The sequence below is a fragment of the Pinus tabuliformis genome, chromosome 1_2 (assembly GCF_031772625.1).
Source record: "Pinus tabuliformis cultivar Carrire ecotype Pingquan chromosome 1_2, CPIR1, whole genome shotgun sequence".
In the NCBI taxonomy this organism is placed as follows: domain Eukaryota; kingdom Viridiplantae; phylum Streptophyta; class Pinopsida; order Pinales; family Pinaceae; genus Pinus; species Pinus tabuliformis.
Genome location: NC_142298.1, coordinates 38,512,823 through 38,540,646, shown reverse-complemented (window position 1 = coordinate 38,540,646; position 27,824 = coordinate 38,512,823). Strand labels below are relative to the sequence as shown.

At 38.0% G+C, this 27,824-nt stretch overlaps 1 protein-coding gene across 2 annotated transcripts in view; it reads right to left on the bottom strand.

Moving 5' to 3' along the window:
* LOC149204295 (uncharacterized) overlaps window positions 1–27,824 on the bottom strand; it is a 453,795-nt gene that overhangs the window by 40,896 nt on the left and 385,075 nt on the right. Inside the window, exon 9 of one of the 2 annotated variants that reach the window (XM_089394679.1) lies at window positions 24,480–24,527. The exons of the other annotated variant lie outside the window; for it this stretch is intronic. Within the exon in view, the coding sequence (XP_089250805.1) occupies window positions 24,480–24,527 (48 nt within the window). The remainder of the gene's footprint in view (window positions 1–24,479; window positions 24,528–27,824) is intronic. 2 annotated transcript variants of the gene reach the window in all.

The window sequence follows — 27,824 nt, the reverse complement described above, 5'->3', positions numbered from 1 at the left end:
CGAAAATTCAAAGGTAAACTTCTATTAATATGTTTTGATTGTGGTGAGGTTGGGCATTTTGCAGCAAAATATCCTCACAAAAATGAGGTTGTTACGAAAGGAAAGAAAAGTCCTAGGAAGTTCAACAACCAAGGCAAGAAGAAATGGTTTAAGAAAAGTTTCTTCTCCAAAGAAGATAGCTCCTCATCCGAAGAAGACAGTGATAACGAAGAAGAATTCAACGGAAGAGTATTGTTTATGGCCAAGCACAATAAGCAAGAGGCAATTGATGAAGAAGAAGACGAAGAAGAAGAAATGACTGAGTTTGAATTTCAAAATGAAGTAATCAAGGTTATCAAAGAGCTCAAGGCTGAGAAGAAGCACGTCAACACTCTTGAAGATGAATTACAGGTCCTAAATCTTAAAATCAAGGTTGAAGAATACGAATGAATAGAAGAATCGCTCAGGAAAGAATTAAAGGTAAGTAGAAAGGAAAGAGAAGCATTGGAAGCTGAAATTGTTTCTTTACGAAAGGAAGGAAAAAATGGAAAAACTCTTCAAAACTATGCCAACAACTCAAAGACTTTGGATGAACTCATCAGCAACCTGCGATCATGCAGCGACAAGACTGGTCTTGGTTACAAATAAAAAAGCGAAAAGGAGTCAAGTCCTTCGATGACAACTAAAGAAGATGGATATGCAAAATCTACCAAGCAGGTAGATCACCCAGCTAGATCAAGAGATCAAGATTCGCAGGAAGAACCTTGGAAGACAATTCCTCGAAGAAGATTTCCTCCGAGGTATCAACCTATCTTTTATGGTCATTGTTATTCATGTGGAATGTTTGGACATAAAGCTACAAAATGTCGCATGTATGTTTGGAATGAATATAATTCCAAGAGATCTCTCAGAAATGGATATTCAAGAACTCAACAGAATATCAACAGATATGATCATTTGAGAGATGATGTCAAATGTTACAAATGTAACAATTTTGGACACTTGGCCAAAGATTGCAGACTTGGTAGCTCTTCAAAGGAATCCTCGCAAAATTAGAATGAACAAGTATGGAAAAGAAACACTGAAAGGTGTGCTTTGGCTCTCAAGGCTCAAAGCAACAGAAATGTATGGTATGTTCACAACGGTTGCTCAACACATATGACTGGAGATAGAAATAAGTTCATATCCTTGAAAGAAAATAAGGACACAAGCTCTTGCGATTTCCTATTTCCTAGGACACAAGCTCTAAATTCTATGCACAATCTCCTAAATCCTTGTGCACAATTGATGCTCAATTCTATGCTTTCACAATCAAAGATGATATCACAAACTTGTGTGAATTATGTGCCTTCGTCCTCCTCTTTATAGACCAAATTTGAGCATGTAAGGAAGGCCCACTTCAATTTTAGAAGTCGAGTTCTGATAGCGAGTTAACTGAGAGTGATACTCTTTCTCTCTCCAATCAACACTTGGAGTCTTAACTTGTTCTTCCGTCAATAAAGACTGAAGACTAACTCACTCTCAATGAACTTGTAACTGCCACCTTGTTCTATAGTCAGATTGATGAAGACTCCACTTAACTGAAATTCCAACTCTATGCATGCCATCTTGATGATCATTCCAGTATACTAGAAATAAACTCATCCTAATAGAAGCCTAACTCATAAGCTCGCACTCATGCTAGAGAAAGACAAATCGAGGTCCTCATTGGCTAAGGCACAAGCCAAAAGACCTTCAATTGCTACATTTTCAGCATCATCAAAGAAGGGGGGATGTATTCATCAAAATGCAACAAGTGGGTGAAACGTCTCCAAATAAGTGCCAAGTCATCATGAATAAGGAAAGCACTCCACATATAATGATAATTCACCTCCACATAAACTCATCCAAGTGTCAAAATCCTTCCCATAAGCTAGGGCATTCTCACATTGAGGCTCAAACAATGCTATACCATGTCAAACCATTGCAAAAAAATGTGAATAAGTTGAGGCAAGAGGGAAGTGTCAAGCACTCTATGCCATTATGATGCCAACCAATTGAAGATATCAACGCACTACCAAACAAGCCAAAAAATGTTAAGGCTTTCCATCAAGGGAGTCATATATCCTCATATCCAATGAATGTTGTGATAATCGTGAGTGAGATTAAATCGGTGAGGGTCCAAAATCGGAAAAAAATCGTACAACTATGGAAAAAATTGGTAAAAATTGGAAAAAATTAGGCAAATACAAAAAAATTCATTTTTTTTTTCAATTTTTTTAATATCTAAAGCATCCACAACACAAATTAAATGAATTAACACTCCTTCGAAGATGTCACTTGATAACTTCCTCTGAACCCTCTGAACCTCTTGCAGAAACCCTAGCGAATGGCGTCGTTGGAGGGGGTCCCTCCCCTCCCCTCTCCTTCTCCGGAAGACGAGGCAATGGCTTTCCAAGCATTGGTTTCTTCTCTGCCAAAACGCCAGAAAACAGTTGGGAGCTAGTCAAAGTTCGTGAAGAGAAATGATGAAATTTGGGACATTGCTTTGCCGGTTGGAGCCAAGCGAGCCACGTTAGCTTGCTCAGAGTGAGCTCTAGTCGGGAAGTTCACGGACATGTGGCTATTTCCAAGAACAATTGAGGCTTGGGTCGAGAACTCCTGGAAAGCAAAGATGAAAGGTAACACTGCAATCTTTGCAGTAGCGAATGGTATTTTTGCATTTTTATTTGAGCCTCGTGAAGACAGAGATGCCATATTTCGCAATGGACCTTATTTTCTCGGGTCTCAAGGAATGTATTTAAACAAATGGGCACCCGATTTTAACCTAGATGAAGACGTTCCTACAACCATTTCGGTCAGGTTAAACTCCCCCACCCCCCTTCGTCTATTGATTTAGGGTAGCATCAGATGTGGTCTAAGCCTCAAATTTTGCAGGGAGGCTTGGGCACATGCATTCCAAAGAACCCATAAACTGTTTTAGGAAATTCCACCTAAAGACGATTATATTAAAATAATTAATATTTTTAATGGGGTTCCTAAGTCTGAACTTGGGAAAATTAAAATATTAATGGGTATTAATCTAATTGTGGGTGAAACTTCTAGAAAAAGATGGAGATCAAGTCAAAACGATTTGAGCTTTAAATTAGAAGTTAATCTAGGTTGTTGGTTGCCCAAAAGGAAGATATAAGTAGGGGCTTGAGGGTCATTTAGAAAACGCACCAAGAGAGATCAAGAAATTGATTTTCTGAAGTGAGAAGTTCTCCGGAGGAAAATTCGATTGAGGAGATTTCTTGCAGTAGAGGGGTAGGGATAGCTTCCGGAGAGAGTGATTTTCTCAGTCGGAGAATCATCAACAAAGAGAGACAGAGGGTAATCGAGCAGTGGCAAAGTTGAGCCAGAGGGGATGACGTAGAGCCATGCAAAGGCAACACAGAAGCCAGTAAGGAGTCCGAAATTTGCAAAGGGAATTCGAGTTTCAAAAGCTGCAAGATGGGGTGTGAGACCGGGAGGCAGAAATTGAATCTCCTGGGCAGCAAATCGACTAGCCAAAGGAGTGACACTATCTCTAGAGAGCTTGACGTTGGGATGACGCAGGTACTGCACAGAGGCAGCCAGAGAAGCTGGGGAAATCAGTTTGGGGTTGGATCAGCCAGGATTTCTAGTGATAGTGTGAGGTAACCTCACAATTCTTTCTGCCAGTATTTCTCTCTGTAACTGAATAACCCTGTGAGGTATTCAGAGATGTATTAAGAATCTGCTATTGCTTAATAATAATAAACCCTCAGAGCTATAGCACTGGTTTTCCCGCATTGGGGTTTTCCAGGGACATTTGTCCAAAAATAACGGTGTCATTTGTGTTGTATTTTCATTCTTGCTTAGTCTCTTGTTTCCGCATAATATTTAATTAAGTGAAGGCTGCAGTGTATGTATTTCAATATTTTTCGTAGGAAATTGCAAATAACTTGTTCATGTAAATCTTACAAGTAGGAGAAATCTCATCAGTTGCTGCAGTAGGAATTCTGTTTAGGAATTTTCACATGGTATCAGAGCTGCAGGTGGAACAAGAAGAGCAGTGCCAAAGAACCTAGCATTGAGCAGAAGACGAAATCAAAAAGCTACAGGAGGCAGCAGTTCGAAACCCTAGAGGGTTTGTGCAATTCATAGCTAGAGGGCTGAAATTTCGAGGTAGTCTCTCTCCGAGTGAGTCGACAGAGAGAAGGACTCCTAGTTTGAACTTTTGCTGGGGCAGAAGGAGCAGTGCATAAGCCTCAGCATGAGGAGCGCTGGTGGGACGTAGAATTTTTTTTTTTTTTTCTACAGGCAATTTGCTAGGTAGAAAATCGTCAGAAGAAAGAGGAGAAGCACAGTTGAGGGAATTTCTTCCTCAGAGAGTTCTTAGCCAAGGAATTCAATTCTCTAGATCTGAGTAGAAGCGAAGGGCAACAATTTTACTAGCACTAGTAGGGAGTGCATAGGCTAGCCGAGCAACAACACAGAGGAGAGAGGAAGTCATTCTACTTTGTGGCAGAAATGGCAACCAGTGGCTTGAGGGATCAGGACAGGGTTGGACGCAACATCCAACTATGTCATCTAGAAGGCAAGAATGTTGTTGCTTCTAGATGAGCATGCCCTCAAGACATATGTCGATAGCATGGTGGTTATCCCTGCAGATGCAGATCCGTAGAAAAAGTACCAAGCTGAAATGGAAAAGGCAAAAAGAATGATCCTCGACGAAGTGAAGGATCATGTGGTCTGTCACATCGCTAGCAGAGGGACTGCTAAGGAGGTGTGGAACGCATCGTCTACGTTCTATCAAGGATCTTCCAAGCAACGGAAGATGTACATGGAGCAGAAGCTGAGATCTGCTCAGATGCAGAAGGGGGAGCATGTGGATCCATTCCTCACGAAGCTTCAGGAGACCCGTGATGAGATGTCGGATGCTGTGATACAGCTCAGGATTCAGAGTTAGTGAGACTGGCCCTCAATTTTGTCTCATATGAGTGGCGAGTCTTTGTCCAGAGTATCCTGGGCAGAGCAGCATTGCCTAATTGGGATGAGATGTGGGTAGTGCTAAAACAAGAGAAGCTAAGGACAAACCTGGTCAAGGTCAAACTTGATGGAAGCAGTAGCAGCAGAGGGTCGAAGCCCAAGGAGGAGGAGGATAATGCAGCCCTTGCATCGAAGGGACAACAGGGGCACCAGAGACGAAAGAAAGATGTCTCCAAGGTGAAGTGTTTTAGATGTGGCGAGATGAGCCACTATGCATCCCAGTGTCCTTTGAAGAAAAAGGACAAGGATGAGAAGCATGATCCTAAGGTTGTAGCCACGAAGATCGAACAGGAGGAGTTCGCCATGACAGCTAAGATACCTCCAGGAGGGAGGTGGGATGATTTGAATCTGTAGTTTGAAATAGCTACAGATGGGAAGAATCCTTGAGGAAGTCCACCTCTTGGATCAGTAACTTGCTACGGGAGCCTAGTTTTGTAGTAGTAGGATGGACTAGTGTCGGTTGGTGACGAGGAGTGTCGAGGAGACTGTTGTAGTGGCTAGGAGCACTAAGGACTAAACAACACAAAGCAGAGTTTGCAGCAGTGCAGATGGCACAAAACAAAGGTCAGTAGCAATGCAGTAGATTTAGAGGGTCAGTGCAGAGACTAGCAGCAGTCAGTTCCAAAATTCACGTCGTATCATACTGAACACAATTAGTTCAGTAATTTTGGATGTTTTTCAGTTACTTCTCTCAGTAATTGAGTTGTACTACGAATGCAATGTTAGCAGTGGCAATGCTAGCAGCATAGCATATGCAACATTTGAGAGGGAGTTGTAGTATAGATGTAGCATTGGTAGTGGTGGTGTCAAAGGCAACAGTATAGTTGTAGCAACAACATAGTAGTTGGTTGACAGCATGTCACACATCAACAGCGCAGAGGACGATGCTTTAGAGTAAGAGTAGCATGCAGTAGCAGTATATTGCTAGAGCACATTCCTCGCTAAGATGGAGTGTTGATTTGGGGTAGCATTGGATGTGCTCTAAGCCTCAAATTTTGTAGGGAGGCTTGGGCACATGCATTCCAAAGAACCTAGAAATTGTTTTGGGAAATTCCACCCAAAGACGATTATATTAAAATAATTAATATTTTTAATGGGGTTCTTAAGTCTAAACTTAGGAAAATTAAAATATTAATGGGTATTAATCTAATTGTGGATGAAACTTCTAGAAAAAGATGGAGATCAAGTCAAAACGATCTGAGCCTTTGATTAGGAGTTAATCTAGGCTGTTGGTTCCCCAATAGGAAGATATAAGTAAGGGCTTGAGGGTCATTTGGAAAACACACCAAGAGGGATCAAGAAATCAATTTTCTAAAGTGAGAAGTTCTCAGGAGCAAAATTCAATTGAGGGGATTTTTTGCAGTAGAGGGGCAGGGATAGCTTCCAGAGAGTGATTTTCTCATCTGGAGAATCATCAGTAGAGAGAAGCGGTGAGCAATCCAGCAGTGGCAACGCTAAGCCAGAGGGGTTGATGGAGAGCCACGCAGAGGCATCACAAAAGCTAGTGAGGAATCCAAAATTTGCATAGGGAATTCGAGTTTCAGAAGCAAGGATTCGGGGTAGCGCTGAGCCAGAGGGGTTGACGCAGAGCGACGCAAAGGCAGCGTAGAAGCCACGTAAGAATCTGAAATTTGCAGAGGGAATTCGAGTTTCAGACGCAAGGAGCCAGGATGTAAGACCGGGAAGCAGAAATCGAATCTTCTATGTACCAAATCGACCAGCCATAGGAGTGACGTAGTCCTTAGAGAGATTGACGCTGGGTTAACACAGATACTGCGGAGAGGTAGCGTAGAGGTAGCCAGAGAAGCCGGGGGAAATCAGTCTGGGGCTAGATCATCCAGGATTGCTAGTGATAGTGTGAGGTAACCTCACAATTCTTTCTGCCAATATTTCTCTCTGTAACTGAATAACCCTGTGAGGTATTCAAAGATGTATTCAGAATTTTCTACTTCTTAATAATAATAAACCTTCAAAGTTGTTGCATCGGTTTTCCCACATCAGGTTTTTCCAGGGACATTTGTCCAAAAATAACGGTGTCATTTGTGTTGTATTTTCTTTCTTGCTCAGTCTCTTGTTTCCGCATAATATTTAATTAAGTGAAGGTTGCAATGTATGTATTTCAATATTTGCCATAGGAAACTGCAAATAACTTGTTCATGTAAGTCTTACAAGTAGGAGAAATATCATCAGTTGCTATAGTAGGAATTTCGTTTAGGAATTTTCACATTGTCATGCTAGAGTGACGACTGCCTTAGGGCAATTGGAAATGGAGTTGGCAAATACATTGACAAAGCTGAACCGAGGGGCTCTTAGTTTGCTTGTGCAAAGATATGTGTGGAAGTGGACATGGAAAAAGGACTTCCTGTTGAAGTCAATTTAACTCTGGGAGAATGGAAACATAGGCAGATTCTGGAGTATGAACAAATTTTGTTTAAGTGTAGACATTGCCATGAGTAAGGCCACTTTGCTCGAGATTGCTCAAAGAATCCTCCAGCATCTAGTTCTGAACAACCTTCGCCAACTGAAGAGAAATGGAAAACCCAAAAAAGGAAAGGGAATGAAGGTTCAACAACGAGAGTCAAACCTCCAACAAGCATGACAAAAATAAGGCCACAACATCATCAAATCTATTTAATGTGTTGGACATGGAGAAATAAACAAAGGAAAATGAAGAAGTCCAGGGAGAAGCCTTAGAGAAAGAGCACTGTGAGGACGAAGATGAAATGGAGGAACGGGATGAAGGAAAACACTCCCCCAAAGAACAATCTAGTGGCTTCGACACCTGGGAAGGAAGTATCGCCCAAACGGAAGACTTCCCTTCAACTCCATAGCCCATCGAACATGGCAAAGGAGATAGCTAGGGTAATCATAAGGAACATGGCCCAAAACCTTGTTTGGGCCGATGAAGGAAGCAACTAGGAAACCGTGAGCTCTCGAAAGAAGGGGAGACCAAAAAACCAACCTAAGGGAGAAGGAAGCAGAATAGAATAAAAAATTGGGAAGTCTGCCCATAATAACGGAGATATTAAATAGTAAAGGAACCAAAAACAAAGATGGAAAGGATGGTGGGTCATCACAAACCTCCACTTTCAAATGATAATTTTGTCCTGGAATATTAAGGATCTGGGGAGCCCCGCCAAATCCCTGGCAATAAAAGATTTGGTAAAACAGGAATCCTCTTGGATTCTATTGTTGCAAGAGACAAAAATGGAGAAACACGAGGTCTGTAAGTTAGCTAAAAATTCTAGAGGGATAGTTTTGGAGTTTCTCAACTAGCGCAAGGTGCTTCCGAAGGACTTTGTATCTTTTGGTCACCCACACACTTCTCTCTAGTGGAAAGTGTAAAGATTATTTTTTGGATCATGATAATACTAGAAGATAAGGTGAATGGTGAACGCATTTCGGTCATAAATGTGTACACTCCCGTATTATATGGACAAAAGGCTGATATTTGGGACTCAATAGATGAGCTAAGGTCGAGAGAAAGATGGCAAAATTACATAATAGGGGGTGACTTTAATACAGTGCTCAATGCCTCGGAGAAAAGAAGAGGATCCTTGGTACGAGATCCGTTCAAGGATCACATGGAAGATATGATCTCAAAATGGGATCTGATAGATGTTGTCCTGAAGGTCGGTAAATATACCTAGACGAACAAAAGAGTGGGAGAGGCACACATTGCAGCGAGACTAGATAGATTCTTGATTCACATTGGTTGGATCCTTAAAGGACTTGATTGCACGTCTGCTATCATTCCAAATGGAATCTTAGACCATCACCCAATATCTTTGAAGATAGATAAACACGTAAACTATGGATTGATTTTTTTTCGATTCAACCTAGCTTGGGTTCAAGAGGAAGGAGTATATGACCTTATCAAAGAAGCATGGAAAATCTTGGTTCAAGGTTCCTCACCTTACATCTAGGAATCCGAAATCCGCAATGTCAAAAAAGTTCTCTGAAAATGGTTAAAGGAAACATACAAACCCTCGGGGGAAAAAGGGAAAGAACTCCAAGCTCAGCTGGAAATGCACTATAAGCTGACAAAACAAATGCCCATAGAGGATTGGCACATCAAAAAAGAAAGAGATTTGACAAAGGAAATCTTCTTAGCAAGTAGACAAGAGGAAGTTCTATGGTGGATTAAATCAAGGAGTCTTTGGCTTAAAGAAGGAGATCTGAATACTTCCTATTTTCATAAGCAAGCGAAAGCAAGGGAAGCCAGGGACAAGGTAAAAGAGAGTTTCATAAGGAAAACCAAAAATCTCAGATTATGAAGAAATAAGACAAGAGGCATACCAACACTTTAGAAATATTTATTCTAAAGAGCAGGCCCCAATGAATAAGGTGAACGATTTCCTTAGTAGGCTTCCTACAACAATATTCCCCTCTACATATCTAGACTTAATGAAACCAATTGTGGAGGATGAGATTCTCTCGACAATCAGATCTCTTAAACCAGATAAAGCTCTAGGGTCGGATGGATTTCCTATTTGCTTCTATCGAGTTTTTTGGCCCTTGATCAAAGTCGGTTTGTTAAAAATGTTAAACTACTCTTTAAAGAAGAAAAAGTTGGGAGGAGGCACAAACTCGACATTTTTGGCTCTGATTCCAAAAGAGTCGAATCCGGTGAATTTCTCAAGGTTTCGGCCCATCTCCTTATGTAATGCTTCTTACAAAATCTTCACCAAAACTATTGCTAACATATTAAAACCTCTCCTTCCCTCTCTAATTTCAGAGAATCAAGGTGGATTTATGCAACACAAGAACATACTGGATAACATAATACTGGTGCAAGAAGCAGTCCATTCAAGCAAGGAATCAGGGCATGAAGGAATCGTTATCAAGCTGCACATGGTGAATTCCTTTGATCGTGTAAATCATTCTTCTCTCTTCTCAGTTTTATCCAAGTTTGGTTTTGATCAAGATTTTATTCAATGGATAAAGGCCTGCATTGGCAATCCCTGGATCGCCCCTTTAGTCAACGGTCACTCTAACTCCTTCTTCTTGAAAACAAGAGGCTTGAGACAGGGATGCCCTCTTTCCTCTCTTCTATGTATTATTATGGTTGAAAGTTTTAGAAGAAAGCTCAAAGAGGCCAGGGTAAATGGGCACTTGTTAGGAATGTCAAGGACATAAATCATTCGCAGTTTGCAGATGGCACTCTCCGTCTTGGGGGGCATCCAAAATCATTGCATTTGGGTTTAAAGATGTCCTGGATTGTTACTTGATTCTGTCTAGGGGATTGGTAAACAAGACGAAAAGCCTAACCCTTGGATGGAACAATTCTGAAAACACTCTGGTAGAAATCTCCCATATTTTTGGTTTCCCTTTGGCTGAAAATTAGAGATCGTTCCCATATTTTGGTCTGCCTATTTCTCTAGGTCCCTCGTATGGTGAAGACTGGGAAGGGGTCCTTCAAAAATTCTATAAAAGAATTCATTCATGGGGAGCAAGGTGGTTACATGTAGCAGGGAAAACAATTCTTATAAAGTCTGCCATTTCTACCCTTCCCATATATATAGGATCTAGATTGTTGGCTCCCAAAAGCATAATGAACAATATTAGTTGCATGATCAGAAAATATTTATGGCAAGGAGGAAAAGATAATGGAAAAAGGTTTCATCTAGTTAATTGAAATATAGCTAGACTCCCAAAAAAATGGGGAGAATTAGCAATTAAAGAGCCAGAATATATGAATCTGGCTTTGGGAGCAAAATTGGTTTGGTGACTCCTAATAGACTCCAACGAATGGTGGAAACAAGCCTACATAAGAAAATACTTCCAAAAGAATCAATTACTTAGGCCGGAAGAAGAAAGATGGGAGGGGCCGAGATCCAAAATATGGAAGCTTTGTAAAGCTTCAACCTCGGTGGTTCTGGATAAACAGGGGTGGCAAGTGGGAAATGGACGCCGTATTAGAATATGGAAAGATGATGTAATACCAAAGGAGCTAATGAGGGACTTTTCAGCCATGAAGGACCTGGAAAGATGGATGGAGATGCAAGGGATTCAAAGGTTAGTAGATATTCTAGCTTGGAACAATAATGGAATCTGGGTGCGATGGATTTTTCCTAACCTTCCCCCACAGTTGGTTTCACCTTGGGAGGAGTTGGTAAAGGCCCTTAAAGGGTTTGCTCCGATTGATACTGATAGGTTGGATCGAAGAGTTTGGCGAGGTAAACACATGTATTATACAATTAAAGATGGATATGACATTCTAGTGAAAAAGCTACCGCACATTCATGCCACAAGTATTTGGGCCAAATTTTGGAACAGGGATGGCCTTCCGAAAGTGAACACTTTTTGTTGGGAATTGATCCATGGAAAATTTTAAAGCGAGGAATTAAAAAAAAAGGCAAACGTAGGGCCCATCTTGGTGCATTCTATGCAAAAGCTCAAAGGACACTGAACATGTCTTCCCTCTATGCCCCTTCTCCCTAAAAGTCTGGAAAGAGGCCCTCCAACCCATCTTCCATATTGATGTCATTCCGGTAAGTTGCACAAAAATGTTTGAAAACTAGAGTTCTCACCCTCCTTGGAGATACGAAGCATCCTCAATCATATCCAGGTGCTGGAATGCTCTCCCGAAATACATGTGTTGGGCGTTATGGTTATCTCGAAACCATGCCACCTTTAGAAGATCGGTTCCTAATGCCTCCATGACAACGCAGAAAGCCACTTAACTGTTATTTGATGCAGTGTTGGCGAGGGGGTTTGATCCAAGAGAAATGGACGAATATTCTGAGATAGAAAAGGAATGGGTCCAGGTTAAAAACCAAATGGAAATCAAAGAAGCACATACAATGAGCAAAAGAAACTTCCATATCTCATCCGTTTGCCTAGAGAGCAGTTCAAAAAAATGGAAGGAATCTCTGGGATGATATCAACTTTTTTTACGGAGCTGCAAAAGGAAATTCGGGGGAGGCTGGAGCAAGAGGGGTAATTCTATGCCCTGATGAAAAAATTTGGAAAAATTATGCATGGGGGCTAGGAGTAGTCACAAACAATAGAGTGGAAGAACTTGGCTTATGGCAAGGATTGAGACAAGCTCTTGACGATGGCATCACTCACTTAACTGTTTTTGGTGACTCCCTTATAACTATTCAAAAATGTATCAAGTGGTCCAAACATCAAGAATTTGAGCTAAGTCCAACTATGCAAAGAACAATTCTTATGTTGGACAAATTCGAATTTATTGAATTTTTCCATATAAAAAGGGAGTTTAACAAAATGGCCGATGAACAAGCCAACAAGGCCGCCACCCTTAAGCAAGGTGAATTGATGGTAGATGAAGGTCCCACAACTATATGTCAAGTTCCATGATACGAAATAAATGCATCTCCTCGATATGCAGGAGTGGCCTAGAGAAGGGTGAAACAAATGTCAGATGGAATAATTGTTGTTTTAACTACCTGGTTCAGATGACATGCGGAAGAAGGAACGGAGAAAGGACTGATAAATCATCCCCCAGGTGGATAATTATGGTAATGCTTGACAGGAGCCCAGACAGCTAGAAGGTAGGCGACCTTGATTTAATGTGAAGGGGATGTGAAGGACATAAACATACAAAATCCGAGGGGGATTATTATCGGTCGATTCTGCAGGAATTTTTCTTGGAGAAGGAAGCAATGGAAAATAATTCATTTGCAGGAAGAGCATTAACGAGAGGCATTGATTCTGAAGCGACCCTTGGGACCATCAACTTGGAGTTGATCTTGGCTATAAGGAGATGGATGGCGAGGGCCTTTGCTTTATGGTTAGCTGCTCATCCTGTTAAAAACAAAGAAATGGCTTCCCCGTCAGGAAATGGTGCAGGAGATTCAACTGAGAACTCTCTGGGGGCGTTCAAGCATGAAATAGAGCAAATGATATCACACATAGGAGGGAAAATCATTTATGAAGCTAGATCCCATTTCTCTATTGTAATGAGCCAGTTAGAAAGTCTGAGGAAAGATATGGAAATTGTGCAGGCTGCCTCGAATGTAATTATGACCAAAATCGAGAACCTGGATCGAAGGGTAGAAAACTCAGAGGAAAAGGTGGAAACAACAGTCGTCTCCATCTTGAAGGAGGCATTTGGGCTTGGGGAGGATGGTGATAATGAGCGCGGCTGTGGCACTTAGGATGCTCCTACTCAAGAGAATATGGTTCACTTGGACATTCAACGACTAACTGCGTAGCTAGAAGCAGAGGATGCAGGAACGTCAACAGAATTTGAGGCAGCAGAGATGGACGCAATAAGTCGATTTCAAAAGATGCAAACTAGTCAGTTATCTCATTTTGTTTTTTAATGCAATGCAAGTATGTAATGTTTAATGGGAACTTTTGGCGACTATATAAGAATAATGTAGTAGAAGAAATAGGCAAGAAATCTCTGAATATCTTCTGCCTATGGCTAGAGCAATTTTGTAAGGAGATGAACATGATGTTTCTTATGAATGTACTAGTTTTGGCCAAAATCCAATTTTGTTAATAGAAAAACAACCATTATTTAAAATAACTAAATAAATAAATGCATTGACACATAAATATGAAAAGAGAACTAATATATAAGATGTGTAATATGTCTAGTGCTACATCACACATAATAGTGAATCATGTCATGAATACGAAGTCTTAAGTCTTGACTCAACCTTAAAATATCAACAAAAAATATAATAATGTATCTCATATCATGAGTCATAATATCATATACAATGAAATGAACCAAGTAACTAGTACTAGTGATTTCCTCTGCCCCTCTTGCAAGAAAATATAACTTTCCCTTAACATGAAGAAGGCCCTAGGGCTAGCAATGGACTTTGTTGTGCTCTAGAAGCTGAAGAACTAGGAGCAATAGTAGGTAGACCACATCCTCTACTGGTGACCATGGTAGGTGGTGTCACCTCCTCCTCCTCTGCAGCTGCTACCCCCTCCACTACCTCCTCCTCTAACCAATCAGAGGTCGATTCCATGATAGGCCTCTCGACATCAACCCTCCATGCAGCAGTGGTGTCAATCCCATCCAATGAGATGGCCTACACATCAGGTGTCCTCTCAAGTTGCCTCTCCCATAATTAGAGATTGTAGTAGGCATAGGCCATATCAATAAGACACTGGGACTCCAACATGTACAAGGGTCATAAATTAATAAATTATCAATAATAAATTAATAATTATAAAAAATAAAAAATAAAAAATTATATTGTTTATTATTTAATGAATTCAAAAAATTAATTGGAAATTTTTAACCTGTTGCGCTTCTTGGTGTGTATTTTTTCAAATACACTCCAATTGTGCTCGCATCCGGAGGAGCTACATGTTTGGCTGAGCACTCGAATGGCAAGCCTTTGGAGATTGGGTACTCTGCCACCATAGCTTCTCCACCATGCATCTACAACAAATAAGATAAACATAAGAAAAAAAATTGAAATTTGAAAGTTCAAGCAAAGTATGAAGAGACAATGAAATTTGAAAATTGAAATAAACTAAAGCTTACTTGACATTTTGGTTTTCCTATCATGGATAGCCATGTCAAAGCTAAATGTGCCCCTTTCCATCCTGTATATCTCCATTTCTTTAGATATTTCTGCATGTTCTGTTGGTAATGGAAACATCTTCCGAACAAAAGTGAAGAATCCATGCATGACCTCAGCATCAAATAAAAAACTATGGGAGTAAGAAAATGCAGCGTTCAAGTAGATTCCTGCAGCATGAATGAAATGATGGAGTGTATTGTTCCATCGCTCATCAATCATTGCCCATATGAGTTGTTGTTTCTCAAACCCCTCATCCCCTTATCATCATAGTAGCTACGAATGGATTCTTTGGCCCTATTCATGGCCTCATACAAGTAGCCCATTACAGGTTTGTCTCCATCAACTAATCGAAGAACCTTTACCAAAGGTTCAATAATGCTAAACACCTCATGCACTCCAGCCCATAAGCTTTCCTGGTTTGAAACTAGCCTGCATATGGCCTCTCTCTCTAGTTTGCGGCTATATGACAAAGCATGCCACTCCTCTTAAAGAAACATTTTCTTCACATCCCACATAGAATTCATGAGGGATTGAAGAGATATGAAGCTAGCAGAAAAGCATGTAATGGAAGGGCATACCAACTCCTTGTTGTTGGTGAATGTTCTCATCAAATGAAGCATAGATGCATGATTATATGTAACTTTTGTAATGTTTTTTGATGATTCAACAGTATCCTTGACAAAATGAATTTTTCTTATGTCCTCCAACATCAAGTCAATGTAGTGTGCAACACAAGGTGTCCAAAATAAGTTAGCATGCCTCTCCATAAGTATCTTGCCAGCAACAATATAATTTGTAGCATTGTTCGTTATGATTTGGACAACATGTTATGGACCCACCTCCTCAATGAAAACGTCCAACAAATCACATAATAATCGTGCATCTTTGATATGTGCAGATGCATCTACAAATTTCATAAACATTGTCCCCTTGGGACAATTAACCAAGAAGTTAATAAAGGTTCTACCTTTTTGATCGGTCCAACCATCTGACATCACAGTGCATCCTGTATGTGTCCATGAGCCCCTAAATTCCTCTAGTGTCTTAGTGCATTCAACCTTTTCATTTTGAAGAATACGCCCTCTAAAGTCATCATAGGAAGGGGCTTTGTACCCCAGGCCAACAATAGCAATAACATCAATCGCGGGTTGGAAAAATTGATTGTTCCTGGCAATGTTGAAAGGAACATCACTCCAAGGAAGACACCTTCCCAAAGCTTGTCAGCTTCTTCCTTCTCCCTTTTTTCAAGAGTTGGTGTGATAGATGGTTGTGCACCAGGTATGGTTCTAGGAACAAAAAATGATGAGGAAGCTGTGGGGTTGACTGTAGACACTGCTGCTGAAGAAGAACCAATACCACTCTCATGGTCACCTCCCAATCCCACTACTCCACCCCTTTGTTAATTTTTTCTTAGGGCTATATTGTTCTTTGCTTTGATAATTGCATTTCATTATTTCCATATTTAAATTCACCCCAAAACATCATATCATTATTTAGATTTACATCATTATTCAACAACATATGCAACTATGTAGAAAGAATAATACCATCATCAATGCAGCGGAACATAAAGGAACAACAAAAGAAAAACATTCACGCATAGAGACACCAAGATTGGTTTGAGACTGGGGGAAAACCCACTACGGGGAAAACCCTTTCAAATTCTTCTTCTTATTAGATTCTCATTGAATGATTCAACAAAAGAGAGTACAATGATCCATATCTTCATCCATACAACTATCCAGCAAAATCAACTAAACAATATTCATAAGATGAACTTGTTGACCACTACGTGTCAACAACCCATAGCAGTACACCCCCTTTTTAAGCAAAAGGGATAGCACCTGATCGATGTGTCCATGACGTTCAACTATCATCACCAGCTTGATCATCATGTTATAATGTAAACCCATTCTGCATGTATATGATGTAAATAAACTCAGTGGAATCGTGTCATATATGTAATGGCCTAGGTAAACCTACTTTTCTGGTGATGATCTACATTCTGGAAGGTTTTTTGTCTCACCTATCCATTCTCGAATGGTCGGCAGAGTTTTCCTTTAGTCTCACCTAAAGCCGGAATGTATCTTGTCACTGGGATCTTAGGCAAGTCCTAGTGTCATAGATCGAGTCTATGTAAAAGTGATTTGGGAATAATCCTACCTATTTGGTTAGCTTATTATATTACAAATTACTTAGTCTGCTGGATTATATTTGTGTCGCAGAAATGAGTAATTTGTGAGGGTCTAACACAAATGGGTTTTCCCCCTTATGATGTAAAAAATATGTCGTGATGTAAAGTGCCTTAAGGGTTGGAAAAATAAATTATCCCCTCATAAGTTAATTAATTAAATTTAATGGCCAAAAATTAATTAAAATCCTAAGCCAAAAATTTAATTAATTCTAAGTCCGACGTAACTTTAAATTTTCCAAATGCACAATTCGTCGGTTCTTAAAAATCAAATTTTAAAAGATCCTAGGACTAAGATAAATTAATTATTTTGCTAAATTTTAAGCCTTTGGTCCTTGGGGTTTAAGTCAAAGTCAAATTTTTGAGGAAATTAACTCAAAAAATTTATTTTTGAGTTAATTAAAATGCATTTAATTGAAAAAATCGAATTTCCTCAAGAATTTAATATTTCGACGGATGAGATTAAAAGAAATTTTAATCCTCATCAATGGTTGAGATTGCTTTGACGAGAATCACTCGAACTAGCCGTTGGAGGATTTATCTTTAAATAGGAGGTCATTTGTTAGTTGATCCATTCGATCTTTGAGTCGTGTGCTAAGCGAAAAGCTCTCGTGTAATCTTTTTTTTTTAATAATAAAGAAAGACTTTGGGGTTAATCTTTGCCGGTGTTACTCTTCATGGAAATACTGTAAGATGTGTCGTTTTTCATGCATAATTTTTTTTAGCTATTGATAATAGCTTCTGAAGAGTGATTTGAGTACAGGTATCTTGCTCAGTTGTTGGGGTTTAAGTGATAATTTAAATTTTGAATGTAATAGCAGGTATCTCTATTTATCTTAATTTTATTATTATTTTCTTGCTCTATTTTGATGGCTCAATTAAGTTTTACAGGAAAGCCTTGATTTTTTAGATCCTCGGCCGTTAAGGGAAGTTTTTAGTTAGACTAGCCAATTCTCGATCCATGTTTTCTGAAGAGCCTAGCTTAATTTGATCTCGGGCTTATCATAAGATTTTTATTAGTTATGCATGAAGGGTTTTGAGCTAAGCATCTCCTTTAAAATTTTAAAATTTAATTTTTTATGTGCGAAATTGATGAATCTGGCTTTTGAGAACATTAGATTCTCATATCTGGGAGCGGAGTTGGACTCACACTCCTCAGATCTGATAGATTTGCCATTCCTATGCATAGATTTGTAAAATTTTTGGGGTTTCTGACTTTTTATTTATTTTTTGCATATTTGGGTTTTGGGTATTTTTGTTTTCAGGTATAGGTTGAAGATCTGAAGGTGAAGTTTGATTTGGAGGCAGATCTAAGCCCTGGAAAGTAAGATCTGGCCTCAAAACCATTTTTTGCAGGAGCCCTGTTTTTCTAGTCCAAGGGTTTGAATTTTTTTTTTTTTAATTTTGGAAAAAATCTTATAAGGGTTTTACAGTCTCAAGGGTTTCAAATTTTCCAAAAAATTCATAAGTTCTGGAAAGGAAATTTTAAGCATAAATTTTTGAGTAATTTTCTTAAGTTTTTTTTGGCTACCAATTTTTGTTTATTGCCGAATTGAGACTCCTTTTGGGGTGCGTTTCTCCAATCCAAAATTTTTCGAAATGTTCGTATTGTTTGCATCTTGAGGGTTTTCTGAAAATTTTGGATATCCTTTTCCTTGCTAACCCTGCTTGCGTTTTTCCCTTTTTCTCCTTAGGCATCTCAGATCCCTGCTCTTTGCGTGATTTACCTTCCACTCATAGATCCATCTTCTACAGCCCGAGCTTCCCTGACTTTCTCTCCATTCTGCCGTCCACCACTCCTAAACCTGTCCGTAGCCATTTTTGCCACCCGAGCTCCCTGTTGCCTACATCCTTCTCTTTGTTGTTCGATCTCTTCTTTGCCAACGGCTACCCAGATCTGCGTCCATCACTCTTGCCTCTCTCCCTTTGTTGCTACCATAGCCCGCTATCAATCCTTCTCCCATTGCTCCTCCCTTTGTCGTCTTTCCTTTCCCCTCCTCCATCATCGAGCTGCTCTCCCACCGTCAGACCTGCAAGCAAACAATTCGATTTCCTCTTTTCATTTTTTTAATTTTATCCTTTGTGTATTCATTAGGGTTAGATTAAGTTTGATTTTTTATTGATTTTGCTTTTATATTTTTTTTAATGTTTGTTTAAATAAAAAATAAAATTAAAAAACTTGAAAATTTTAAATCTTTTAGGTGTGCGATTTTGACTTTAGAATATTTTCTTTTTATGAGTTTGATTTCTTTTAGAAATTGAATTTCATTTTTTAAACTTTGCTTTTCGTTTTTGGTTTTGGTTTTTTTTTTAGAAAGCAAAAAACTAAACATTTAAAAAAGCTTAAAAAGTTTCATTTTATGCGATTAGAATTTAAATCAAAAGTATTTTTTTGCATTAAAAGATTTTCAATTTTTTTTTTTTTTTTTTTTTTTTAATGTGGCCTTCGACCCATTAATTTTTTTGTAAGTTATTAAATCCTTTAGATTTATTTTGGTTACATTTAAAAAAAAAATCTTATTTGATCATTTACCGCATTAGTCTTGCTTCATAAAACTTGACACATCAAAGAATTTCTCCTAAGGAATAATTAAATTGTTAATTTAAAGTTCCTTCTTGGTGTCTTTTTGTGTTAAGGGTAAAATCTAAAAGAAACTTTTGTGGTATTAAGCCTATTAACTTCTCCATAGTTAAACATACTTAAATTTTTTGTATCTAAAGATTGACTATAGGAAAGTGATAAATTTTCCTAGATTTGGATCACTAAGTATAAAACATTTTAATTCTAGGATTATGAATTGATTAGAATTTAAATTTCATGGTTTTTTAAAGTATTTGGATCTCTAGAAATTTAATTGCTAGAATATTTTGCATCTATTGAAATTGATCGTCATTGCTTGAATTATTTGATGTGTGTTACATGTTAAATATTTTGTGAATATTTTCAAGTAATTGTTAAAGTACTCTGTCGTGGAATTGTAATAGATTGCATATCTTTGTTTCCTAAGCTGAGTATTTTTTGAGCATCTGTTGACATTAAATTGCAAAGAAGTTTTTGTTGTCTTTGAGCTATAATTGTATCGAAAAGATTTGAAATAAACTTGTGGTTTAATCGTAATATTTTCAGGGGTTTAATTTTAAGTCTTCATCCAATAAAGCGAACATTTTATTTTGGTGATTAAGGGCTTTTGCGACACAAGTGTTTCTAATCCTCAAGTCTAGCTTCATCTCATCATCTAGTGCATTTGCATATAAGTTAGCTTTGCATAAATAAAATTTACTTCCAAGCATAAGCTTGGTCGATAGAGAGATAGGTATCCATCCATCTTTGCTTGAGAAGCCTGCTTTTAATAGTACTTAAAACGGTGATCTTGCAGTCGCCAGAGCCACAACTTTCTGCAGCGCCAGAGGCATTGGGTATGTTATATTTTCAGGAGAGGTATCATTAATCACACCTTAGTGTGCTTCACCTTATCTTCTCTCTGCAAATTACTACAAAATCAGGTTCAACACAGAAAGGATTGAAGGATTCACATTCAAATAGGAATTTAACTAAAATTAACCAAGATTCTTGCATCTCACATTAGCTTTAGGATCTGCATTTCATATAAGATAGTCGTTCATCTAAGCAGTAGTTGCTAATCGATTACTTGGTTTTAATTTCCCTAGCAAGATAGTTGACTCCATAAGGCACTGGTATCAATCATTTAAAATCTAATAAAATCCTATAAGTCTTGCTACATCTTAATCAAGTACTTGGTCGCTTCACTGTGTCTTCCGAACTGGTTGGTTCCCAACTAGTTCTTCTTCATTCCATTTTTCCATAGGGTCTACCCCCTTAGCCTATTGTAGGGAGACAACTTAAACAGAGAGATTGGGGATCACGGTGACAACCCCTGATTTGCGCCGTTGTCGTGGTGCCTAGACATTCTATGCGACAACAAAATCCAACCATGCTAATAATCCAAAAATCATGGTTCAGGAACTTGTAATCAACTATCACTACTTGTAGTCAATTGTCGAACTCTGCGGTCAACGGGCGCAAACTTCGGTCAACTAAAAATTTCAACCTTTCGGTTCTAGTTGCAGGAAAAATGTGTCATGCATGTGGTTGAAAGGCGTTGGTCGAAATTTCTTTGTGACATGCCTGCAGCTACAGTCGAAATTTCTCCATGACATGCCTGCGGCTAAGACCCAAAACTCTAAAAATAGAGATGCAAGCTTTAGACCCTGTAATTTCGGACTTGTGCCAACCAATCTCTGCGAACTTGCCTCAGACCTATGCGAGCCAAACCAAAGAAGAGAATAGAAGAATGTCTCATGATCATATCCAAATGAGGTTGAGGTCACTTGTATTTATAGCCTTCCAAGGGTGTCCAATTTGTTTTAGGGCCGACCTGATCAAATATGCACATGTTAATTCAAAAATACACTTTACCTTGTCCAAATTGAGCACTTCAATAGTCAAAATTGGTCCTCTCGAAAAGAGGAATCTCATCCCATGGTTGGAATTTGTCACTGAGCTGCCAAATTAACATGCCATTTGGCTCTTCAGAGCTTCCTTAGTCAATTTGGTTGTCTCTATTCCTTCCAATGATTTGAGGGCTCTACGGATGATTTTTGGATGTCTTTGAGCAAAGCCCCACTTCATGTCCATAAATTTGTACAAGGTGGAACTTCAATCTGTATATCCCCCTATCATATGTTGCTCACATAATTTGCAAGACAAATTTGATCTTTCAAACCCTCCACCAGATTCACCAAATTCCCACATAGGGTCCAATTTCCTTGGCATGTTTGCAACTTTGTTGAACTCTTGAGTTTTAATGTAAGATTGAAGTTTTAACCTAGGGCACAAGAAGAATTGAAAGATAAACAATTAAAATTTAACATACAACATTTTGAATTTCGACCAAAAAAAAAAAAACCTAAACCCAATGCAACAATAATGGCAAAAAAACGCATTCTAACCCAAGCAAAAATCATGGAAAAAACTAGGGCACAAGAAGAATTAAAAAAAAAAAAACTAACAATCAAGATTTTGAATTTTTAACCAAAAAAACCTTCTCCACTAAACGCAACAAAAATGACAAAAAAACACACTCAAATCCAAGAAAAAATCATGGAAAATATATGGGTTACTAAAACCCAAGGAAAAAAAATTAGGGCCAAATTTGATGCCCATACCTGAAAACCATGCCCTAACAAAGAAACTTGGGCCAAACTAAATTTTTTTTTGCTTGGGATGCTAAATTCCTTCACTTTTCTCCTCTCTTGCCCTTGTAGATGAGTTCTCCTCGTCCTTAGCTCTCACCCTTGCCCTCTGTTTGCAAAATGAATGACAAAAAACCAAAAAGAATGTTTAAAAACTCCTTATCCACCGGCCTCGTGATTTTTACTTGTTAGGTCACAATTTTTTCCAAAAATTTGCGATATTTTCAAAGAAGAAAAATCATGATTTTTTAAAAAAATCACGGTTTTTTGATAAAATCGCAACTTTCGCAACATTGTATCCAATCATCTAGTAAAAAATTAAAATAGAGGGTAGAACATCACCTGACCGAGTACAATGCTTTCTTTATCATAAGGGAGTATACCAAGCAAACCAACATTAAAACAACTGTGACTATATCATCTCATCAACTATCAATAGAGGCATTAAAATCATCAAGTAAACTCATAATCCCTAGAACATCCAAAGGTCCATAAACTTATAAAACTGCCTCTGTGATATAAATCACAAGCATTTGTGATAAAAATCAGAAGTTTGAGCCTCATATAAAATGAGGGGTAACAACTGGCTCCAACTTGGAGATTGTACTCAACATGAGAATGCATGAGAATGAATGAGAACCATAGAATCTGCTAAATGTACCTACTAAGAATGCCCACCTAGAGATCAAGTAAAAGCAAGTAGCAACATGGATCCACATTCACATCTTTAAACACCACATCACAAGTCCATCATAACATTCATACTGCAAAATTATTCGAATTTTGACTTTACAAAATATGGAATAAGCCAACAATGTCAAAGATGACATGAAATTAAACCTAATGCGCATGAATGCTAAGCTTACTTATCCTACTCTAAACTATGCTAGGATGAAGCACGATGCTAAGTGAAATCAAATAGCTAATGTAATCAGTGTTGAAAATATCGGTATCGGCAAAATATCGGCGAGAGTCCAGAAAATATCTTATCGGCAATATCGGCGAAAATAGCGGCAAAATATCAGCAAATATCGGCAATCATAAAAAATAATTTTTTCAAATTTTTAAATATAGCCGATATTTTGCCGATATTTTCAAAATATCGCGATATTTTGCTGATATTTGCTGATATTTTGAAAATATCGCGATATTTTCTCGGCGATATATCGTTTTGCCGAAAATATCGCCGATATTATCAACAATGAATGTAATAATCGTAGCATCTCATCAATGTTATGAACTCTTGTGTTTGGTCACTGACCAAAACAACAATACGTCAAATATTAAGTGGATCAATGATGGAATCTCCATGATATGAGGGCTGAAATTTGAATCATGTTCATAAAAATTGCTAAGGTCATCAAAATCATGCCAAGAAGGGTATGTACCATCACAATACTATATCCAAGTTTGGACAGGGCTGATGTGAACATCATCACTGCTGAAAAGGTCATAAACCAATTCATCATCAGCCCTTCCAACATCGTCATCACTCCCCTCAAGCAACACGGGTTTGGCAGACTCTACAAAGCTTCTCAAAATGTCATGGCTATCCCCCAAATATAATGTACATGAAATATGAAACAACATTTCCAAGATGCAGGGAACACCTGGAATGGCAGTGTTCCAATCCTAGAAGCACCCAGAAATGTGGAACTGGTATGAAACAGTTTGGAAACATTGCCATCCATACTGTACAGCATTTCCCAATTCAAAAATGTTCTATAGTATGGCCAACAACGTTTCTAAGCAGTTTCAGCAAAAACAAACCACATTTTCACTGTTTTTCTATGTATTTATCAATTTATAATATCATTCATTCTTCTACAAATCAAGCAGAATATAGGACTATCCTCTATTTTAACCTTACGTCAATATTACTATGGGCAGATTGAATATCATGCACATTATCTGAATTACATCAAATTTGTTATATGCTAGTAGTGTTAAAAGTTAGAAAGAAAAATTTAGAAACTTAAGTTAGAAAGCAAACTTTGTAATAAAGTCAACTTATTATAACATTATATAAGGTTAGATGCTTGTTAACTTTCTAATTACGGGAATATGAAGTGAATATTTATTCGCTCCATGTAGCCATAAAAAAGACTTGGAAAAATGAAGCAATAGATTCAAATAGATCTCTCCCAACTGTTGACCTGAATTTTCTACCATTATGTATGCAATTTTTGATAATGGAATCCAGAATTAAAATATCTATATTATGTGGGTAGCCTACGATGATGTTCTTACGCAGCCCTCAAATTTAATAAATAACTTGAAAACTCTTAACCTCTATCATGTCAATATGTAGGGTCTTAAGTATTTCTATAAGCCATAAATCAAAATAAACCTAAATTCTAAGGTTTCTTGTCACAATTTATGAGAATGAATCTAAGCATGCAAGTCCTCTGTTGCAATTTAGAAAAAGAAATCATTTTTATGTGAAGATGATGTACGTCTATACAAGATTCATTATGTTTCTCATGTACTTATGTCCATGGAGCAAATATAAAGCATAAACGCACAAATTTGTGTAAAACTACCTTTGATAATTGTCTCAAGAAGCTCTTCAGCCTTGATGACTTGTCCACCTGTAAATGTCCAAAAAGTTTGTCACTCGTAAGTGACATTTGTTTTTAATCCAACTAGATGATATATCTCTCTTTAAAGAAACTATAAGCTAGATACTATTGTTATGTGTGTTTGAAAAATCACTGACAAGATTGGAGAAGAATGAAAACCACTTACAATTTGTATGGCTAAATTCATCAAGAAACATCGAACAGATTAATCCCTGTATTTAAAGAAATTGAAAAATAATACATTAAAAAGTACTAGGAGGCTCATTAAATGAGGGGGACCACATGAGGGAGGGGATCAAGTAGAGGCTTGATCTCATGGGCTGAGATCTAATCTCAGCCCTTGATTTCAAGGGTTAGGGTTCCCTACACTAAAGGAAGACAAAAAGGGAGAAAAAGGAGGTGAGAGCTTATTATTCTCAAGAGAGATATCAATTCTAAACTCAGTTGAATGAAGACCTCTGAGGCACTTCTTCAAGGGAAGAGATAAGTTGGATTTCTTGTTGTATTTTTGTTATAAGAATTTTCTAAAGAAGGAAATAAAATCCTCCTTGAAGACTAGTTTTCCCCTTGTGTGTTTTTCCAGGTGTTGTCGCGCAGATTGACACGACAACGCTCAGACCGGGGGCTATCACTCTGATCCCCGATCCCTCCGTTTAAGCCTGTCTCCCGCGGCTAAGGGGGGTAGACCTTATGAGATGATGAAGACCAACTGCCAAACAGTTGGGCTGGGAGACATGAGACACGATATGATAAGCACTAGATGGATTTAAAAGTTTAAAGACCAGTGCCTTATGGGTTTGAATTTTAAATGATCACTTAGTAAATATTTCGGAAATGTAAACCACGTGTAGCAATCATTTATCATTAAATGACTAGAACAGATGCAGGATATTCGATAAATACACAGAGTTCTTATAATGACCAGAGCTTCAATAACGATATCCAGTGATTTTAAATTTTGAAGAGATGAATGCCTTGCAAAATCATGAATCATTAACCAGATACAGCTAATCTTTAAGATGATCATTCATGTGCAGACCTGTCTAAAATAAGCATTTATTCCAAATTTTGAATCTCAGCGTGACATTTCCCAAAAAAAAAAAAAGACTAGATCTGGCAAACAAGGAAATTTTCCACAATTTTTTATTTTTTTTTCTTTTTTTAACTAAAGCTAAAATAAAAAAAAAAATTAAATTTCTAAAAAAAAAGAACTATCAAAATATATAAAAAAACTTTCATTTATTTCCCTTTTTAATTTTTTTATTTTTCATATTACAAAACAAAACCTTATATTAAGATTTAATTAAGAACTAAACTATACAAAATGAAAATCCTAAAAAAAAAATTAAATCAAAAATAACCTACGCTAACACTATATACTAACCCTAACTATATAATACGCTAACTAAAAAAAAAAACTAAACTACATACTATGCTAATCACCAAAAATGAAACAATTCCTAAAACAAATGAATTTAACTCTTACGATAAAAAAGGGACCCTATTGAAACTGAAAACCCAGGCGAATGATCGGGCTTCATACACAGTCGACGACGGCAACTTTTCTATGGAGGTGATACGTGGTGGAAACCATAACCGCAGGAGCATACGCCCAAACTCACCGCATACAACCCAGGCAAATACGCCCTAACTCACGTATATACCCACAAGAGAAAAGAGCTCTTGCTACGATTTCCAGTGGCCGGATTTTTCTTCGACGTCGGACTCATGTGCAACAGTGGTTCAAAGCTAAAATCGTGAACCGGTTTCAAACATAAACGAAAAAAAAATTAACGCATGCAAGAAAACGATAACACAGTCGATGGCAAGGAATAATATACGAATCGGCTCAGATTTCAACTGGCGAGAAATGATGCGTCTTTTACCTGATATGCAGTGATACACAGTCGACGGCAAAAAAAAATAAATCGGTTTGACCTGGAGACGAAATCGTTTAATGAAAATACCTGGCCCGATGACGGATAACCTACCATGTGCAAGAGTGAACACGATTTTCCTTCTCAATGGCGGATGACTGTGGATTGAGAGCCGGCGGATCTCTGTGTGTTTTTGGAGAGCGATAAGACTGTTTGCCAATGCTGAATGCGTTCGAAACACAACCCTCAGATTCACTTTGCGTGAAAAAATATGGTCCCTTCCCCGATTCTGAGAGCTGCAACGATTTTGATTTGCAGACGCGATTTCTTTTTACTGCGTTGTGTACAGGTGACGTCCAGAAGGAAGGCACAGTTTGAAATCGACCGTTTGATAAAGCCTCAACAATTTCTGCGTTGAACAGGTGCAGGCCCACAGAGTTTGATGGCGGCAACTGTAATTTTTTAAAATTTTGAAAATACTGCTCCAAAAACCCTTGAAACGTTTCTCAAACAAAATGCACTTGTAACCTGCAAAGGAAGGACAAAACCCTAAAAATATGTGCATAAAACAAAAATTTGAAACCCTAGATCAGCTTAATTAATTTACAGATTTTGGCTCCTTAACAGCCAGATTCAGCAATAAGAACAAAAATATTTTAAAGAATAAAAACTTCAGGTTTTCACTGTGAAGAACTTCAGAAAATCTCTCATGCAAATTAGAAAAATAAACTGAATGATAGACCTAGGATCAAATCCAACTGGGCTCAGCAAAAAATGCTTGCGGGAGTTGGCTGGTTCAGCCGAGAACTTCCCCTAACGCCCGGCAATCTTCTTCAGTAAGAGTTTTCCTGCACAGCTCACTTCAACCATCAGTAAAGAGGGCAAAAATGCTGCTAGATCTCAAAAAGTAATGGAGATACCTGCCATTACTTCAAAAACCGTAACACCACTCAAACCCTAGCAAGTGAACAAGACACCTGTGCTCACAATACTCTACAATAAGCTATTATTAATGGCTGAAAAATAAAATATGCAGAAAATTAAACAATGTCACAGCATTTCCAGAGAGTAACACCAGCTAGATTTGGACCCCAAAGTCTTCTTTTATTAACCAGAAACAGTTTACAAGAGAGCTTCTTCAGTACAAGACTCACAGATCCAATGATATGAAATGACCCCCTAAGACCCTATTTAAAGGAAATGATCCCAACGGCTAGTTCGAGTGATCCATGTCGAAATGATCTCGACCGTCGATGAGGATCAAGACATCTCTTAATCTCATCCGTCGAAATTGTTAACTTATTATTAAAAATAATATTTTGCATGCATTCACTCAAATATTATTATTTTATTATTTAGGGTTTTTTGCTTTATTTTATAATTTTTTATTTATTTCATTTTTTAATTTTTTTAATTATTTTTTTTAATT